The sequence below is a fragment of the Alligator sinensis genome, unplaced genomic scaffold, assembly GCF_000455745.1.
Source record: "Alligator sinensis unplaced genomic scaffold, ASM45574v1 scaffold482_2, whole genome shotgun sequence".
In the NCBI taxonomy this organism is placed as follows: domain Eukaryota; kingdom Metazoa; phylum Chordata; order Crocodylia; family Alligatoridae; genus Alligator; species Alligator sinensis.
In genome coordinates this window covers 677243-697724 of record NW_005842678.1, presented here as the reverse complement: position 1 = coordinate 697724, position 20482 = coordinate 677243, and the positions used below count along the sequence as shown (strand labels likewise).

The following is a 20482-nucleotide window of genomic DNA, read 5'->3' as shown; positions in this document are numbered from 1 at the left end:
CCCAAGTGCAGCACCCTGCACTTGTCAGTATTGAAACGCATCCTGTTTTTGTTAGCCCACCCTTGCAACCTATCCAGGTCTTGCTGCAGTCTTTCCCTCCCTACTAGCGTACCCACCTCACCCCAAATTTTGGTATCATCAACAAATTTAAACAGGTTGTTTTTCACCCCGTCGTCCAAATCGCTGATAAAGAAATTGAACAGTGCGGGCCCAAGGACCGAGCCCTGGGAGACTCTGCTGCCCACTTCCCCCCAGGTCGAATATGACCTGTCCACCACCACCCTCTGAGTACGACCCTTCAGTCAATTTGCAATCCATCTGACTGTGTAGGCATCAATGCCACAGTCGCCTAGTTTTTTAATGAGGATGGGGTGATCGACAGTGTCAAAGGCCTTGCTGAAGTCCAGAAAGACTACATCCATGGTGACACCTGCATCACAATGCTTTTGTGACCTGATCATAAAAGGCAGTCAGGTTGGTCTGACATGACCTGTCCCTAATGAAACCGTGCTGGTTGCCCTTGAGCATCATCCCCAATGCCGGCCCATCACAGATGTGCTCTTTGATGATCTTCTCAAAGAGTTTCCCTAGGATTGAGGTAAGACTGATGGGCCTATAGTTGCCTGGGTCCTCCCTCCTCCCTTTTTTAAAGATGGGGACCACATTGGCTATCTTCCAATCATCTGGCACCTGGCCCGAGCACCACAAGTGCTCGTAAAGCCATGCCAAGGGCCCTGCAATAACCCCTGCTAGCTCCCTCAACACCCTGGGGTGGAGAGCCTCTGGACCTACTGATTTAAACATATCCAGCCCCTCCAGAAGCACTCTAACCTGGTCCTCCTCAACCTTAGGTCTATGTTAACATAGAGTGTAATAGTAATGAAATGTAACCATGTTAGTTTTGTCCTGTAAGTAACTTGAAAACTCCATTTTTGTACTCTTTTGCTTGACATAAATAAATGAACTCTATATGCCCTTTTTGAATGAGTGGATGTGAATGGTGAGAGAATGGTGAGAGAAACAGGAGAAGATTTAACTGTTTATGTAAGCAACAAAGCGCCAAATGTAAGTTACCAGTCAGTAAACTAATTAATGGATGGCTGAAGAATCCCTTTGAGGCCTAAGACACAACAGGAGATAACAGGGAGGAGAGAGGCACACATCCTGCCAGATGGGCAACAAGGACACTCCAGGGCTGAGATAAGAAGAGGACGAATGAGAAACAATTGCAACAACAGAAGCTGGGTATGGAAAATCCCCAAAACACTGAAACAAAAGATGCCAATCCCTATAGAAGACGACTTTAAAAATACCAAGTTGGGTGAATCTCTCTCTCCGCTGCTGTTCTCTCGGAGCACAGGCATGTCTGTTCATCCCACTCCAAGCTGCTATCTCTAAGATCTCTTCCTCTCAATAAGTCCTGGGCTGGCCACCCAGTGCCATTATGGAACAACTGCTGCTGGTAACTATATAATGTCTGAACAGAATGGTTGTATTTTGTTTATGTGCATGTGATATATAATACGTATGATGATTTCTGCATGCTTTATGTGAGTGGCGTGTCCAAACCTCTATGTCTAATTAATGTCATCAATAAACACAGCATTCTGCCTTATACCCCTTTATAAGGTCTTACTTTAAAATACTAATTGCCAAATCAGGAGCAACACAGGTACATCTATAGACCCTGAGGCCCAAGTGGGCCATAGGCCAAGAGTGAGATCCAGGCACATCAGCAGACAGCAGAGGCATGAGGGGCATAAGGCTCTGTAGCCCCAGTGAGGGGGTGGAGTAGTGACCCTACTGAGGGGTAGTGTGAGGGGATAGAAGCCTGTTGAGAGGCATAGAGCCCAGAGCATGAATTGAGGTCCCAGTAATGGTGCATGAGGCCAAGTTAAGTCGTCAGACACCTGAGGCTAAGTTTGGGCCAGAGGCCAAGTGTGGCTCAGCAATGAATCCGGGGCAGTAATAGTGGATGGTTTGGGCCGGTGGCCTACTGTGAGCCAGCTATGGGGCCGGGCAAGTTGGGAGTACTTTGGATACTATCTGTGAGATATGGGAGGTCAGAGCCATGAATTGCACCCTTGGCATCAGGGCATTAAAATGGGCAGCCTCCTGCCTAGAAACATCTATTTATTTTACAAAAAAGCCATGGCAGAAAAGTCAGATGAGCAGACTACCCTAGACAGGTGGGCAGACTGATACTGTGACTCGCCTGGGGGATGGCCCCCTGTCATAGATAAACAGTATCGGTCCTTATGGCATCATATACATAGATTCCAGAATCAAGTCCCCATTTATTCCGTGGGTGACGTCAAATGGACCAAAGCCCCAAACCAAACCTTCGAAAACTGAAAATAAAGTCTCTACAGTTAGGTCAAATATAGTTTTAACTCATTCGTATCAAAACACAGATGCACGCTTTAGTCAATCCAGTTCTGATCTGATACTTTATACTTTTTTTCCAGCTGGGCATTTAGAATACTTCAAATATGCACACACAACAAAATCTGTGAGCCACTTGTCCCAATGCAGTTATGCTGAAGGTGTCTATAAGTAATGCAAACAGGAGCTACTCACTGGGTGCATCTACATGTGTGCTTTATTTCAGAGCTGACTAATTACCTCCACAGTAAAGCTTCACAGTCTACATGTGCATCTGAATTAGGGCACAGTAAATTAACTCTACTGCAGGATAACACTGTCTGAGATAAGTACTATCCTATGACAGAGTAATTACATGCACTCAAATGCACATGTAGACTGACTAGGGCTGGCTGGGGTATGAGAGTGCTACAATGTGGGGGCTGCCTGCTGGCTAGCCCCACACTGTAGCAACCTCATGCCCCAGCCAGAACCTCTGCCACATGACAGCACCGCACAGAGGCCAGAGCTGACCTCTCTCCCTGCTCCCCACTGGATCTCCTGCCATCACAGGGCTGCTCTGCTCTGGCTCAAATAGCTGCAATCCCAGGCACACGTGAAGACGCTGTGCCTGGAACCAAATTACTCCAGCATGAACTGCACCAAAGTTTACTGCTACATGCTAATTGCATGTATAGATGCACCCGTTAACTCTGATAAAAGAATTAAGACAAAAACCTAATCTTAGTTATTGAAAGCAGGACCAGGGGACGAATAAATGCATTCAAAAGTTTATCTATCTCAAATCATGAAGTTGATCCAATAAAAGGTATTACCCCCAAAAATCCCTGCCTCTCAATTCCTGAATGGTCATGGCTACATCACTCTATATCATTTCTTGCAAATTTATGCAATGAAAATAACCTATACATCAATATTTTGAAAAACTTCTCCATGCTTGAAGTTTTAAATTAAAGATACTTTGTTTCAGCTGACTAGTTTTCAGCTGGCTTGCTTCAGTAGTTTAGTTATAGCCTATTACATATGCTGGACTATTGTAATTATCATACATGTACCAAGAGACAATATTTATAATTGAAGTTAAAAGTTTGTACTTTTTTCAATGAAGACCACATTTTCAAATTTAAAAAAAACAACTTATTTTTTCTCTTGCTGAGTGAAGAAATATTGGAAGTACATCTTTCAGTAACATTTGATATTATAACAAGTTCAATAAATGTACCATTGATGTATACCATATCTGTTGTAAAACTGAGTCCATCTGAGCAATGGATTTTGGAAGCAATTTTCTTTCTTTTTTTTCTTTTAATAGAAACATCACTGTTTTTCAAAGTTATTATACAAAAAATTCATTCAAGTGCAAAAAAGACACTACCAAGTATTGTTTTGCCTAATTCTTCTGAAAAATGTTCTTAAAAAAAAAAAAGGGAACATAAATATCATTTATGTCAACATAAAACGAGCAAAAAACTGAGCATTATTGAAGAGCTCCAGTCATTTATATTACAATTTTTTCTTACACCAGGGGCAGTGAGGGGGATTACATATAAAATTGCATATACAACATGTTAGCACACTGTCTCTTCTCAAACTTACTTCTTTTTTTGAATGGGGAAAAAAATATTTAGATCTCACCATTCTAGATCAAATTCTTGAAAGTCTGTTAAGGAGCTAACCAAGATTGTATTTCACAAGTGGCTGAGCTGTACACTTACCAAAAGAACTACTAGAAAAAAACAAACACTATAATATGCATATTGGAGTGCACATGACAACTTTTAAAAAATGATGAGTACCAAAGATTCATTAACATTTACCTTCACAGAGCTTCTGTTTTATTACTTCTCTTATTCTAGAAATTGCAATATAATCTTCAACGTAGAATACATAAGTTGATGAGGGTTTATTGGCAATAGCTCTAAGTTCTTCCTCCTCAATTTCTGAGCCAACACCAATAGCAAACAAAGTGATTTTGTTTTTTCTTGCCTCTGCTGCTGCATCTTTGACTTCATCTTGGGATTTGCCATCAGTGAGAACAACAGCTATTTTAGTTAGAAATCTTGAGGATTTGGCAAAAAGATGGTCAATCGCAAACTGGATAGCTCTTCCTGTTCTTGTATTTCCACCTAAATAGTGTATGGATTCCATTTCACGGATTAGGTTTTCACTGGATACATGACTTCCTAGAGGGATTTCAAGTATAGGGTAATCACTGTACTGGACTACTCCAACTTCTATGAATTTTGGCCCTATATCAAAATTACTTGTAATATTTACAAGCCATTTTTTTATTATTTCAAAGTTTTCTGGGCCAACACTGTAGGAGCCATCCAAGATGAAGACTAAATCCACTGGAGCAGTTCTGCAACCTAAAAACAGAAATTATAACAGTAATTTTAGCAGTCTTCTTTTCCACTACATTTAAAAATGATATATAACAGTAATTGTCTGTAATATAACCAACAGGCCCAAACATACTACCTGTTCTTTATTTATAATTCTCATATCAAAAACTACTAAGCTTATTAGAGAGAACATGATTCTTGCTGTTGGTCCTGCAGACTTAGATTAGTATTTGATAATCATTCTGTGCTCCATTTTGTACATCACCGGTCATAACAAACAAAAATTCTGGAAATCAGAAATGCAGCTAGCAACTGCATTTGATGCATGGGACAAAAAGAATGCATCTTTATTTTCTAAACATGTATTTGTCTTCAGTGACGACAATAATAATAATAATAATACACACTTACATTCAGCAACAATGTGATATTTCCAGAATCACAACCATATTTTAAAATGTATTGGATAGCTATAGACATTATGCATATATAGCAGTAGTTATTTAAAAGCATTCAACCTCAATCGAGTGTTACTGACAGTGTATTATATTCTTAGCAGATGACACATGCTCTATAAGAGAACAATAAATCTTGTGTTCATGAGAACAGGAGTTAAAGGAGGATGTTTTATTCTTATAGAGTATATTGCCACCGCATAATGACAGTTGCATAAAAATTTCAGCACTGAGATACTAAATTCTGTTATGTAAAAGGTTCTCCTAAAGTTTTCTAAATACTGTGATTTTTGGAGAAGAGACAATGCAGGGGACAATTTCAGAATAACCAAAAAGCAAAAGCACTACTGCTTTGCACACTTAGGCCCAAATCTCTTGTAATTGGGTAAATAGGACTTAAGTGACTAAAGTTAGCTGAAAAGGGTATATTGAGCCACTTTACACAGATTTTACATCCAGTGCATCCTGAACAACTTGATTTGCCCTTCTGAATGTGCTCAAAAGGGATCTACTCAAGTCAATTGTCCTCTGTTGCAATCTTGTTCCATCCAGGACAACACAAACCTCCACGTAAATCCCTGAAATGTCATTCACAGGCAAGTCATGGCTAGAGACAGTTTGATATTAAAAGAAAAGAAAGAGCCTTCTCTTTTAAATTAGTGGTTGGGTACTTGCCCAACAAATGGGTAGACCCAAGTTCTAGGTCTCCTTCATCCAGAAGGGTTGGAACCTATATTTTCTACTTCCAGAGGAGCCCGACCATCATGCCATGCCTTTAGCAGGGCTAAGAGCACCTTCTACTTGCTCAGTTCAAGCTTGTGCACTTGGCAACCATGAGAGAGAGAAATTTGAAGCCTAAAGAAGAGCAAGCCAGAGGTTATCTGACTCTGGTGATCAATGAGAGGGGCACTGCACTAGAAGTAGGAAAGAGTCTCTCACCCCGACTATGGCCCCACTGCTATATCCATTCTATCCAGTAACAATTAAATGCAAAATGCAGAAAAAACACTTGGAGCATAACTAGGGGTTCCTTCCTAATCACAGTTTTTCTGTGGCACTCTTTCAAGATGCTGTGCCCCAGTTTTGCGCAGCACCTGGGACCATTGTCCCACTCCCAGGGCTTCAGGGGCTCAATTCTGCAGGACAACAGGGACATCTGTTTTTGTGGATCAGTCAGGCCCCCTCTACACATGAAGTTAAAAGGCATGATAGGATCTAATAGGTACCTGTAATATTCACAGAGTTTCATGCCATCACAGAAGAGTAGAGTCTAAAAATTGACATAAATTGCCCAAAATGCCATTTGCATGGCTCACTTTACACAAATTAGCGCTACTTATGTTGGATTTGGCCCTTAGAGAGTACATATCCCTTAGAAATTTTCTGTTAAATTACAGCTCCATCATTAGACACCTAATATTTTATCTCTTCAAAGAAAAAGATCTTTAAATGGTAGGCAATCATGTATCAGGAATGTTTGATCAGTGAAAATTACATGCAAAAATATGTAGGTGGACCTGAATGCAATGGTTGCTTTTAACTAGCCATAATAAGAAAGAAGGAGCATCTCTTACTTGCTCTTGTTTCACCATCTTCAGCAGTGATGTAATCCTGAAGTAGCAGAATTAAAACTGCCTGAACAAACTTTATGATCTGTGCCATGTATACTGTATTTCCAATGCCTTGACTCCCAAATTAAACTAGGGGAAAAAACAGCACAGTTAAAATTAAAAGAAAAAATATATCTAAACTATTATACTTTGCCACTTGTGCATCAAAAATTACTTTGGACCATGCCCAGCAATGTCCGTTTATTCACACGAGTAGTCCTAAGATTAGATTCAAAGTGGAACTCGGCACATAACTGTCTCTTGAGACACCTAAACCCAACATTTAGATACTCAAAAATCTTTTTCAGCTTGGAGGCAACTAGAATTCTTTAGCCACCTAAATTTCTACCAAACATCTACTCTCTGCTGCTAGGCAAGTAGAAAATTACCAAAATCAGCACCTGCTCAGACTGGCAAACTATAGGCAGAATTCTACTTCACCTACGGAATGACCAAAGTGCAGCTTGTAACAGTTTCTGAGTTTTCTTAAATTGGAAGAGGCAAGGGAGGGTGGCAAAACAGGGTAGCACTCATTTAAGAAATACATAGGCTTTTTTCATAACATCTGGACAAAGCATGCTATTGCCTATGAAAGTTTGTACAAATCAAGTAAATAAGCTCATGAAAGGAGTGGGAATTCGGAAGTTAATCAGCCCTTAGATGACTCTCCAGCAACTCTGTGGATTTTCTAGGCACTTAAACCTGGATCACCCTAATGGTGCAATATGCCTACATTTTAGGCATTTAAACACCTAAGTGTAAGTACAGGTTTCCCTTCACTTTATGCTGTACATATGTTCCGGGAAAATGGCACACAACTCAAACTTGCATAAAGGGAACCTACTTTACAATGTAACAAATAGGGATACATTACAAGACCTTGACTGTACTGACCCCAGGCCCATTTCTACCACTTGTACAATACAGGGCATGGTCTGTATGTTCCACGTTGGGATGTGGCAACATGACATGCGAGCCCAGGAATCTCTTACAGAGGATTCCCAGGGCACACGTTTAAGTGGTTTGCGCAGCACCTGGAGCCACTGTCCTGCTCCCAGGGCTTCACGGGCCCAGTCCTGCAGGACAACAGGGACATCTCTTTTTGCTGATCAATCAGGCTCCCTCTACACATGAAGCTAAAGGCATGATAGGATCTAATAGGTACCTGATGCACACAATCACGCCTCCTGCCATGATGTGCGCAGCAGGAGGCACAACTGTGGAATCGTGCATTAGACCACATTATACCTTATTACTGGTGCAGGGGTAGCTCAATCCTAGCTCCCCCTGCAGCAGCAAGTTCCTGCAGCTGGAAACCCCATGGACCATGATCGTCCAGCCCTGAGGGCTTCCTGCACACCTGAGCCCTAAGGATTGCAAAAGCCATTATCCCCAAGGTCCAGGGCTTTCCCATACCTGCAAGCCCTAGGGATCATGGCAGCTGTGATCCTCAGGGTCCAAGGGTTTCCCACACTCCCAAGCCCTGGGAATCTCTTCAGTTTTTACACTGGGCATGATGTACCCTTAAGGCTACGAGGTCCATCAGCTGACAGGGGTCCCTACTGCAGAGGAGACCCTGCTACACTCGCAAATTAAAGCTCAGTATAAAGTAGCTATAAAGTTAGTTCACATTTTCAAGGTCTAACTTAATAGCTGGGTGAAGCTTTTTGTGTAATAGCTACTTTGCACATGTAGCTGGTCTCCAGATCACTGCAAAATACCCATAACATATAGAGGGACCTCAGATAAGCTGTGCCAGGACACATCCACAACAAAAACAACATCTGCTTTTAGCCTACAAAGGAGATCTTATCTTAGTATTACCATTAAAAAAAATAATAATAATTGACCGTAAGTCACTTTCACAAATTGAGGTGTCAAACAGGGAAACATTGAATTTCATGCATATTTCAATACTGCAAGAAGTTGTCATGGTTAAGCAGTATTTCCCTGAAAGTTCTGTAGATGGACAACACAGGACTAGATCCATAAGATGGTCCAGTTCTCAAAGCCTAACTCTTGAGTCCACTGTGAAAACTACAGTCTTGAGTAAATTAAGCTAGGTTCTTAGGATGACATTTCTAGTCATCTAAGCATCCAGATTTGGTAATCTACAGAGTATTTCTGGTCATCTAAGTGAGAAAAATGACACCGACAAAGAGACTGGCATTTTATTCCTGGACGTGTAGCATTGTGCACATGGATGACTATGCATGACTACATAGTTGCACATAAAGGGTGCATTCAGAGAGGATTCAGTAGTATGATTAGACCCCTCCCCCTTTCAGACCATGCCACAGAAGCAGCAGCCAGGGGCTTTTTGAAGTGCTCAAAGCAGGTAAGTATTCCCCACTCCCCTCTGTACTCCACATCTGTTCCCCAACCAACCATTCTGTCCCTCTCCCACCCACTACTGCCACGGTTACCTACTGACCCAGGGGGTAAGGGGAGCTCTAGAACTTCTCCTGCCCCATTCCAGCTGGGCTGTGCAGGGCCCAGCTCAGCTGGGGACTCCGGCAGCAGCGGAAGGGTTTCTCTTCCTTTCCGGTGGCTGTTCCCAGTTAGCATGGGAGCAGGCTCAGGGAAGGGGAATGCTATTGCCATTGCTGTTGGTTGAGCTCTGCTCCCCATGCAGCTTCTCTTGGAGTGGGGCAAGAATGACACAGGAGCAGCCCCTGCCCCTGGGTTAGCCAGAGGTGGCAGCAGCAGCAGACAGACATGGGGATCTGCTGATAAGACCAGAAGGGAAATGTGAGGGTGCCAATAGGGAAAACGGAATTCTTATCCAATTTGGGCACTTAAAAAAATCCCCCACAACAGCTCTTTCAACCCCATAGCTCAGTGGCTACAGCACTCACCTGGGAAACCAAATTCATACCCCTCTGGATGAGGGGAGCTCAGAACTCCAGATTTCTAGCTGAGTTAGCTCACTTAACTATATGGGAGAAAAAAAAAAAAAAGATAGGAACGTACTCAGTCTCCACCTTATTTTGTTGCCAGTCCATATACCCAGTCTAGATGCTTATGTAGTGGTTCTCAGATATAGATACACATCTGTGTACAATTGGCATTTTGGCACTTAGATGACCAGGAAAAACTAGATCACCCTGAAGCTACAATGCATAGATAGATGCAAGAATGAAAAGCAGAAGAGCCAGCACTGAAGAAGGGAATCACCAAACTAGACAGGAAGAATTGCTGAAAAGAAAGATGAATCTTAAGCCCCACTCTTCTTTCACTGAACCCTCTCCCACAGTCACAGGCCTACATTAAACTTCTTACATAAAACTACTGTTTCTATCTTTTGTTCAACAGTAGTTACAGCACTAAGGTTATGGAAGACCTCTGTTCAACTCCTAACTTTGCCTGAAGCAAATTAAACCACTGTGCCCCATTTGGACAATCAGTAGGGACCTGTCAAATTCATGTCAGAAGTGGAGTGTGCTGCAGCTTCTTTAATCATGCAGGTTCCCCCATTGAGGCTCACTCCTGGTCAGTGGGGAGGTGAAAATTGCAGTTTTAAATATGGTATTGTTTTGCCTCCCACTGCTGATTGGCTATGGGGCCCCAGACAGCCCTGCTGTTTGCTGTGAAGTGGCACGAAGGTAAAAATGGTGCTGTGTCTAAAACCGCAGTTTTAGTTTCCCTGATGATCAAGGGGGAGCGATGGGGTCCTGTGCTAAACAGGCATGCGGGGGGAGGAGGACGGTGAGGGACAAGGGGTGAGGTGAGCATAAAACATGCAAGATTAAAAAAGGAGCTGATGTGCAATCTACTTCCACCATGAATTCAGTAGGTTTCTACCAATCAGCAAACTATAGTGCAGAAGAGTAGTGCTCAACCTTTTTGTCTGCAAAGTCAGATGAGCAGTGTCTGGTCCCTCTGCAGGCTGGAACGAGCCAGTGGACCCAATCTAGCACCTCAGGTATGTGGCAGGGCCTCATTTGGCTGCATGGAGGGGGTAGGGGCAGCCCAGTCCCACAGCAGCCACGTGGGAAAAAGGGGACTTGGCCTGGCTCCAACCCAGCATGGCAGGAGAGGGGACATGACCTGACCCCAATCCAGCCCCACAAGGGGAGGGGGTGTGGCCCAACCCCATGGGAGAAAAGGGGCATGGCCTAGCCCCAGCCCAACCCAGCAGCATGGGAGGAGGCATGACCTGGCTCCAATCCAGCCACAGAGGGGGAGGGGGTGTGTCCTGACCCCACAGAAGGAAGGGGGTGTAACCCAGCCCCAGTGTGACCAGGTTGATGGAAGAGGGTGTGCCCCAGCCCCACAATGGGACTAGGGGCACAGCCCTGCCCCAAACGAGCTGCATAGGTGAGGGGGCATGGCCCAACCCCTGACCTGGCCATTTCGGGGGGAAGGTCACAGCCCAGCACCAACCCACCGTGCAGGGCTGCAGGGAAGGGTGGTAGCATTAACTGTCACTGCTCTCCCATCATCAAAATTCCCAAGCCATGGAGAACCCTGTGGTCCAGATCCCAAGGCTCTGTGTGCCACATTTGGCCCACGGGCCAGAGGTTGAGCACACCTTGTGCAGAATGACAGAAAAGTAGACCAAAAAGGGACCTTAGTCCAACTCTCTACTCAAGGTATTATCTGCATCTAAACCACCCTATACAAGTATCAGTCTAACCTGTTCTTAACACTTTGTGAAAAATCTTCACACACAACTAGGCACAAGGGCATAAACTTCAAAAATAGTTTGCCAAAGGTAAAGCAATGTAACAAGGGCACTGTCAATTTCCTGACACTACAAGGAAAGGAAGCTTGTTAAATATGCTCAAGAAATCCAAGGAAGAGGACCATATCTCCACCACAAAAGAATACAAACCTCCTGCCCCCCCACACACACAAAGTCCATGGATTTGTTTTATAAAATTCTTTCCTGATCCCAAGCGTGACAACTGGTCTGATTTAGTGGAGAAGCAAGACCCCTTAGCCAGGAATCATCAGAAGCATCAACACATTTCAGTCAAAATCTCCAGACTTGGCTGAAGCCACTCAATGCTTCTGAAGAAGGAAGAAAAAAAAAAGAAACCCTAACATCCTAAGCTATAACAGAAAAATTCTTTCCTGGCAACCAGCAAAGTTCAGAAGCATGAGAAAAAAAAAAAAAAACCCAAAAACAAAATACACTCCAACCTGCTCTGCAACTTAGTGACTGCAAACAAGTCCACGCATCATGTACCAAGACAGGAGAGCCAGAATTGTCCTATCATCTTATCCCTTCCCATTCTCCTCTGCTGAGAATCTACAATCTCCACCAGATCTGGATTGCAGAGCTTTTCTCATGATCTCTGAGTAATGTGTGTGGAGGCCTCCTAGGCTTCCAACTATTGCTCCTCACAGCAATAGTATGTGTGAACTCCTGTGTTGTATGAACACTGCTACTCCTAAATAATTCCTGATCAATGCCTACTCTTTAAAACCTAAAATAAAAGATTCTACAACTTCCCGAGGCAGTTTATTCCACTGCTTCACTGTTTTTACAGTTAAAAAGTACGTCATGCTCCCAAACCTAAACCTACTTTGCTGAATTTTCAAGCAATTGTTACACATTCTACTCTCTTCAGCAAGAGAGAAAAGCTTTTCCACCTAGGGTTACCAGCCCTCTAGGATTGTCCTGGAGTCCCCAGAAATTGGATATAAATCTCCAGGAGACTGCTGAGAGTCACCTGGGAAATAAAAAATGTCATTCATTAAAATAAATATTAAATGTTAAATCCAATTTATACAGTAGTCCAGTAGGTTTTTTAAATGTAGTAGCAATGTGCATTTGCTCTCCTGATGCAAAGTCTACTTGGTACAGTAGATGAGTCATTAATGTCATTACATCATGTGATGAAACTTCCCGGAATAGATTCAAATACAATTGACAACCCTAGTTCCACCTCTTCTTTATGGCAGCCTTTCCGGTATTTCAAGACTGGAATCATCTTCCCGCCTTGTCTTTTCTTCAAGCTGAACATTCTTATTTCTTTCAACTTCCTGTATGCCTTGCCTTTCAAGCCCTTTATCATTTTTCTTGCTCGTCTTTGGACCCTCTCTTAACTTCCCCACACCTTTTGAAAAATAGGGAGTCAGAACGGAACATATTACTCTACATCAGGGCTGTCCAACTTAAGTGGTTAGGGGCTGTACCAAAGGAGACCATGCACCCCTTATTTTCCATGCTGTATGTGGATGCTCCTTCTCCCCCTCCTGTGCTCCACCACATTGCACATGAATGCTCCCTCTTCACCTGCATCCACCCACTAATGTATTGTGCTGTACACAGAGGCTCTGCCCCATTGCACTGCACAGCTCCACACCATATGTAGGTGACTCTTCCCTGCACCGCTCCAGATGTATGCCCCAGGCTGCCTCCCAGCTCCGCTCCCACTCTGCCCAGGGCAGGATGCAACAGCTAGAGAAGGGGAGCCTGGAGACTCTGGCTCCTGCTGCTGGAGCAAGGAAGGGGAGTGGTGGCTGGGCAGGTGCTGGGGTGCAGACTGACACCTTGCAGCTTTTAATTTGAACTGCCCTGCTCTAGATGTGGCCGGTGCTGCATAGAGTGGCACTATCACCTTCCATCGGGGTGTATAAAAATCAATGATTTTTTTTTTTAAATCTTCAATAAAATACTAAATTTCTCTCTCATTTAAAAAATAACAGTTAAATAAAATCTCATCACAAACATGCTGAACCTACACTTACAGTCTCATAAAAGGGAATTAATGGCTCTGTCACACTCGCACACATTGAGTTACCTACCAAATCAAACATGGGCATTCATTTCAGTTTTTCATCCCATGAAAATGGCTCTAGTCTGTCTGTCCAGATCTTGTTGCTTGAAAGTTCTGGGCTTTCAGTTTCTGTTTCTCAGCAGACTAAAGTCACATGTGCAAAGACCCAGGCTGGATAGGATTGCTGTTGTTCTGTGCTTATGTGGTGGTGGAGCTGGGCCAAGCAAGGCAGAGGAGTTAGTTAAGACCCTGTCTTAATGACAGAGACAATACAGGGAAGGACAGAGGCACAGTAAAACAGAACAGTGGAGTGGACTGGAAAGAAAAAGGGAAGACATTATTCAGTAGTACACACACAGCTTCCTATATTCTCCCACACTTTTGCCACAGAAAAACTGTCATGGCTTCTGGGCGTAAGAGAGACCCTGCGTGGGAATATTTTGAAGAAATTCCTTCCCTGGATAAAAAAGGAAAAATGTGCCAAGTGTAAGCAGTGCAACAAGGAGATACAGGGCCCAGTTGCAAGAATAAAACATCATAATGAAAACTGCCTATTGGGAGAAAATTATGTGGATATGTCTGAAGAACAAAATGGATGAACTGATTAGTAAATTAAATAATTCACTTTGCAATGCATCATTCTTCAAGACTCTCTCTATGCCTTTTAGTATAAGTGTGATTTAACAAGTAAATTCCCAAGCTATTTGCTACATTGGATATTACTAGAAAAAAAAAAGTTTAGTTTAACTAATCCTTATGGCTTGTTTCATTAGTTAACTAGGTTTAGAATTTGTCACCCAAGTTTACGGTATAGGAAGTTGCAGTAAAAGAAATCTAGCGTTGACAATTGCCACTGAGTGTCATTTTCTTATTTTATATTATATAATACATGTTCCTTATTTTGGAACATCATGGCCCCGGACCATAATGGTGATACCATAAATTTATTCCCTATTTTACTTCAGCATAAAACTCCCTTTCCCAAGGGAATTCCATCCTATACTTGTTTTCTCAAAAAACTGAAGTGCCAGTGAGTTCAATGGGGCTTACTCCAAAATTAAGTGCACTCCAAGTGCAGTCAGTCTTAGCTTTTTTGGTAATTTGGAATCTGATCTGCATCCTTGCTGAAAAAAATTTAAATGATTAATTGAACAAGAGTGAGAAGAATGACTATTCAAAAATCATTTTTGTTTCAGGATCCCATTTAAGCATAAGAGGCTTTGACTGTCTATCTGCAACAACTTCAGAGTCATCCGTTCGTACTTTTAGCAGTAGTGCTGCAACTAAACGTATTTCAGACAAAGTATCAGTAGCAAGCCAAAGATTTCAATCATCCAGTAAAACCACCACCATGGATGGGTTTGTAGTAAGGACCAGCAAATACCAACAAGACACCATAGATGAAAAGATTGCTCGGTTCATTTGTCACAATTTCTCCTTTTCTCATTGTTAACAATAAGCACTGCATTGACATGGTCGAGTCCTTACGACCAGGCTACACTCCACCTGGTAGAGCAGACATTGGTGGAAGGTTGCTAGATACAGTGTATGAGAAGGAACTTGAACAGTGTGCATGAAATACTGAGGGGCAATTTGCCGGTTTAAGCCTTGATGTGTGGAGCAATGTACACAATGATCCAGTAATATGTGCCTGTGTGACAACAGAAGATGGGGTTGCATCTCTTTCAGAAACAATAGATCCATTGGGAAATGCCCACACAGCAGGATATTTAAAAGAAGTGTCATTGAAAGCTGTAATAAACTTGAACAAAATAATTCAACTGTCACGTGTGCAGTTTTGTCACAGACAATGCTGCAAACACGGCAAAGATGAGAAGATACTTAGAAGAAGAAACAGAAGGATGCTCCTTAATAATATATGGCTGCAGTGCCCATTTAATGCATTTTTTAGCCAAAGCCTTAAGTACTTCTCCAAGAATAAAAGAAAATGTTGTTGAAGTCACAAAATACTTCCATAACAACTATTTTGCTTCAGCTTCACTGAAGAGAACAGGAGGATCCAAACTAATTCTCCCTCAAGATGCTCGATGGAATTCTGTGGTCAATGGTTTTGAACAATTTATTAAGAACTGGCCTATTCTCATAAAAATTTGTGAAGAAAACCGTGATTAAATAGATGGAAGCATCTCATCCAAAGTATCTAACACTGGATTAAAAAGGAATGTAGAGGATATGCTCAGTATACTGAAGCCTATATCCATAGCCTTAAACAAACTTCAGAGATTGTTGCTGCATTGCTCATGCTGTTGAAATTTGGAAGACACTTCAAGAGACACTGGAAAAAGACATACCTAACCAGAAAGTTAAACTGCAGGCAATAAAGAAGCGAATGAATCAAGTACTAACTCCACCTCATTTTCTTGAGAACATTCTCAACCCCAGATATAAAAGACAGATGCCTAACTTCTGAAGATGATGCTGCCATGGCAGGGGCATCTCAAAATCACTCCTCAGTTACGCGTCATAATAAATATCAGGGCTGGAGGGGAACCATTTAAACAGTACATGTTTACTGATGATGTTTTGAACAGTTACTCCCTTGAATTGGTGGAAATCTTTAGCCAGGCACCTTAGCAGATGAAGGAACTCTGTTTCAAGCCAGCTTTTCACAGCAGTAGCTTCCTCTGCAGGTACAGAGAGAATATTTTAATTGTTTGGTATTATTCACTCAAAGCTAAGAAAAATCGACCAAGAGTTGAAAAAGCAGGAAATCTCATATTTGTTTCAGTCTATGAATAAAAATGACAGTGGGAGTGGGGAAGATGAGATCTAGTTGTAGAAGTTTTAAGGACAGCATGCATCTAGTGTTGTGATGACTTGTCTGTTAGAGTTAATAAAATTTGAAAATTAAAATAATGGAGTTCAAGGACAGATGTAAAATGCTGCATTGAGTTATAAATTAACATGTTTTAGTGATTGCATTTGCGCTATTTGTTTAAGAAATGTGTGAAGAAGTATCAGTGGGAAACTTGATTTAAATCAATGGTTTAAATCAGGGTTTTCTCTTGGCGATTTAAATCAATCCACCCTGTTACTAATCATTTCAAGATCCTTCTGAATTCTACTCCTATCCTCTGTAGGTCTGCAGTCCTTTCCAGTTTTAGGACATCTGCAAATTTGCTCAGGAAGCTCTCTATTCTGGCAACCAAATCATTAATAAACATTTCAAACAGCACTGGACCCAGGACAGATCCCTGTGGGATCTCACTCAAACCCTTCTGCCATTCTGACATAGATACACCCTGTGTTTAGGGCTATTAAGCCAGCCTTCTATCCACCTTGTAGTAGTTTTGTCTACCATGCACTTCTGGGAATATTCTGAAGTGACTCGTTTAAATCTGTTCCACCTTGCATGGAACAACACCATACACAGACACACAAAGGGAAAGCAAGACCCTACAGCCAAATGACTAAGGAACTTGTCTTGTGAGGAAAGGGTAGGCTGCTTTAATATACTGTATAATTATTAAGTGCTCATTAGAATGGGAACTGGAAGCCTACGCAGGGTATAGACGAAATGAGAGGCATATGTGCATGACACTTTAAAGTGGGCTAAATGCTTTTGCACCGCTTTAATAGTGTCGGTGTTTGAATGCATCGGCGGCATATTGCGCGTTAATCCCAGCCACTGTAGGAAATTCGGTGGTGTAATGCACCTTAAATGACTTGGGGTGTGTCACGACCCAGTGATTTTGGTGCCTCAGCACTATGGAATTTCCTGGCCACATGAGAGCTCCTTTGCACGGCAGAGTGTTCTGCTGCAATTGAGAACCCGCGTATAGGAGAGAGTTCCCGCCAATTTGCAGTTTCCTTTGCAGGATGCATTTCTTCTTTGCAGCACAGAAATGCACGGTGCAAAGAGTTCCCGCTATTCGAATGTAAATTTGTGCCCCGCTATTGGCCAGTGCTAAATTATTCACACGTGGCGGCTAGTAATTGGCTCGCTAGCCGTTTAAAATTCCGCGCGACTTCCGCCCAAGTCGAAGAGCTTTGAGCACGCTGCAGAGTGCCTCTGAAGTTATCTGATTTGCGGCTGCCAATCGATAGACTGATCACCTATCGATCCTTCTTCCCGTCACCGAGCACAACCCCAGACGTACCCCTTTCCCCGCCGGCTTCGAATTGCGGACGGATTAACTGGCTTGGGGCCCGCCAGCTGGAACAACTCGTATGGTTGGTCAGACGACCGGACCACCTGCGTCATGATTGCAAGCGGCGTGAGTAAAGTTTTTTGCAACCGATAAGTTGTGTCTGACTCTCCATTCACCAGCCCGCCCTAACGTACGACCAATTTCTAACGTAACTCGAGTTGGCTCTGGCCGTCCGAGACAGGGTGCAGCAAAATAAAACTCCTTTGCTGCCCCTACAGCCAGGGAGCGAAGCACCGGCATGGCTCTACAGGAAGTCCTACAGGCAGCCTGACAGCAGCCTGGGAAAACAGGCTCCGCCCAAGAAAAGAGCGAAGCCTGATCTCCCCTCCCACCCCTGGAGCTTGCCTGCCTGAGCTACAGCAGGGCCTGGTGCTTCCCTCTGCAGCTGCTGTGGAGGGAAGCACCAGCCACACACCACCCCCCCTCCCTGTAGCCCAGGGACTGCTCCGCCCACCGGCAGCTCAGCCCTCCCCTCCCCGATGGAGAGGCAGGTAAATCAGCAGGGTGTGTGCACAACAGGGGAGTTTAAACAACCCTAAATTGAAGCAGTGTTTTTAAAACCCACTGCTTCAGTTTAGGGCCCCCGTTTCATCTACACATACCCCTCATTTCTCCAGGGCTTAGTAAGTGCCCTATTAGGCATAAAGTCAGTCTCTCAGTTCCCCCAAACACTTGCTATAGAGAACCTAAATCTGATAAGTGTATTCTCTTTCAGAAGAGACAGGTGGAAGAATACCCAGTTTATGGATCCTGATGGGGCTGTCATGAGACAGGCACTTCACACAACTCTGAAGATTGATGCATCTTTGGGCATGTCCAGAAGCACACCAGTCAGCATCCAACGGGAAAAACAAAAACAAAAACAACTTAGGCACCTATGAACTTTAGACAAGAGCTGGGGAGAAATTCTGAGGATTTAATTTTTGGGCTCAGGCATAGCGCTCCAGCTCTAGGATTAATTAGGCAAGATATGCAATATAAAACACCACAATCTGAGGGTTTAACCCAAAATGGTGTAATTTTTGTTTGCCAAGTGTTATACACTCAGCATTTTTTATCTGAAAATGGTAAATTTTGAATGTTGCATCTGATCAACTCTAAAGTTCCAGAGAATGTTCTAGGCATAGATGCCCAACACTTTATTGATTTGGAAATCACTCACATCCACTAATTAACATTATTCTATCTATCCTCTGCCTAAAAACCTGGCAAAACAGATGGCCTTTATAAACAAGCCAGAAAGAGGACAGCAAAGATGACAAAAGTCAAAGAGCCTCTGAAAAGTACTTCTTATAATAGTGGTGCCTACACGTGCAAACTGAAACAATATCCACTCAAGTGTTTCTTTTGATCATAGACACAGCAGTATAGAAAGATAAGTGGATCTCAAACTATTTGTAGCTCAACCTTAATATCATCTGGCAAGTACTGGGCAATCACTAAGTAGACATGTAAACATGCTTTCGGTATGGAAGTGCAATTAAGTAAGCAATTTCAGTTCTGCATTAGCTTTAGTTTTTTAATAGTCTTACACTGTACTCTCATATACTGCATAGTAAAAAGCCTTGACTTTTAAAAGACATGACCATGGGAACTGCAGATCAATGAACCTTATATAAATACCAATAAATTATTTGGGGGGAAACTTATATGTAAATAAGCAAATATGATAGGAAAAGTTTCCCAATTAAAATCATACTTTGCTAACCTAGGGCTCTTTGAGACAAAAAGGACTATTTTAAAGCAGGTTATTCTTGAAATAAAAAAAAGTATTTAATTGCACAGTATGTCTAGTTTTATTTGGTGAAGATAAACTATTCTCAACAAATCTATTTCCCCCAACAAAATTTTAAAGAGTTCCTCTGCATTTAATATACTACCCTATAAAACCACAAAACATAGAAAAAATAAGGGGTTTGAAAAAAAAATCTAACAACAGCTATGAAGCCAAGAAGTTATTTAATACTGCATATTGGATTTGTCAACAGAAACCAAAATTAAAAGGAAAATGCCCAAACCTCCAAAAGATTTCTCCATCACTATGATTCCAGGAATTAAAAGGGCTCCAGCTTTATTTTAAATTTAATGAAAATAATAATTAAGAAGTAAGCTTTTATTAGTCATGATAGATGCCAAACCAACAGCCCTGGAAACCAAAAGTTTTTTTATTATTTATATAGCACAGGCAGCAGCAATGTGACTTCTCTGAAATGACTTGCTAAAGTTCTTCATTACTTCCTTGGAAAGATCACTGAAACAGAATCAGAAAATTACAGCCTCTCTGAGTAGCCTGTTCCAGTGCCTTACTACCCTTTGTCGGGGCCGAGGGGCTGTGGCCAGCAGCCCGGGCACGTGGGCCGGGGAAAAGGGTCGGCACGGCGAACTAGAATTAGGCACTGACGCGTAGAGGTTGATTAAAGATTATTTTACTTACACCATAGATGGTCGCAGTGCAGGCAGGAAAACTTGCTTGAGTTGCAGTTACAAAAAAAAAAAACCAACCACACACGAGCGGAGTTTGCTAGGCTCCGCTTAAATGAACATGAACAGAGCTCTGGATACCACTCACGGAGTTTGCTAGGCTCCGTGGACCGTCCGAAATGAGAGTCCGAAAGGTGACTCTCCACGAAAGTGCGCAGGGTAGGGTACGTCGAGGGATCGTGCGGTGACAGGGAGAGGCTAGAGGTTGATCAGGCCCCTGTATCCTCCTCTAAGGCACACGCGGAGTTTGTTAGGCTCCACAGCGCGCTTAGAGTTCTTCACGAGATGGATGTGAAGTCCTCC

General features: G+C 42.7%; 1 protein-coding gene across 2 annotated transcripts in view; it reads right to left on the bottom strand.

Annotated features, from left to right (window-relative positions):
* COL21A1 (collagen type XXI alpha 1 chain) overlaps positions 1-20482 on the bottom strand; it is a 231873-nt gene that overhangs the window by 169403 nt on the left and 41988 nt on the right. The window contains exons 2-4 of one of the 2 annotated variants that reach the window (XM_025215851.1): positions 13555-13841; positions 6760-6885; positions 4203-4754 (exon numbers count right to left, since the gene is read on the bottom strand). In XM_025215851.1, coding sequence (XP_025071636.1) covers positions 4203-4754; positions 6760-6847 — 640 coding nt within the window. In that variant the 5' untranslated portion in view covers positions 6848-6885; positions 13555-13841. The remainder of the gene's footprint in view (positions 1-4202; positions 4755-6759; positions 6886-13554; positions 13842-20482) is intronic. The other variant, XM_006033922.3, reaches the window with a different exon arrangement.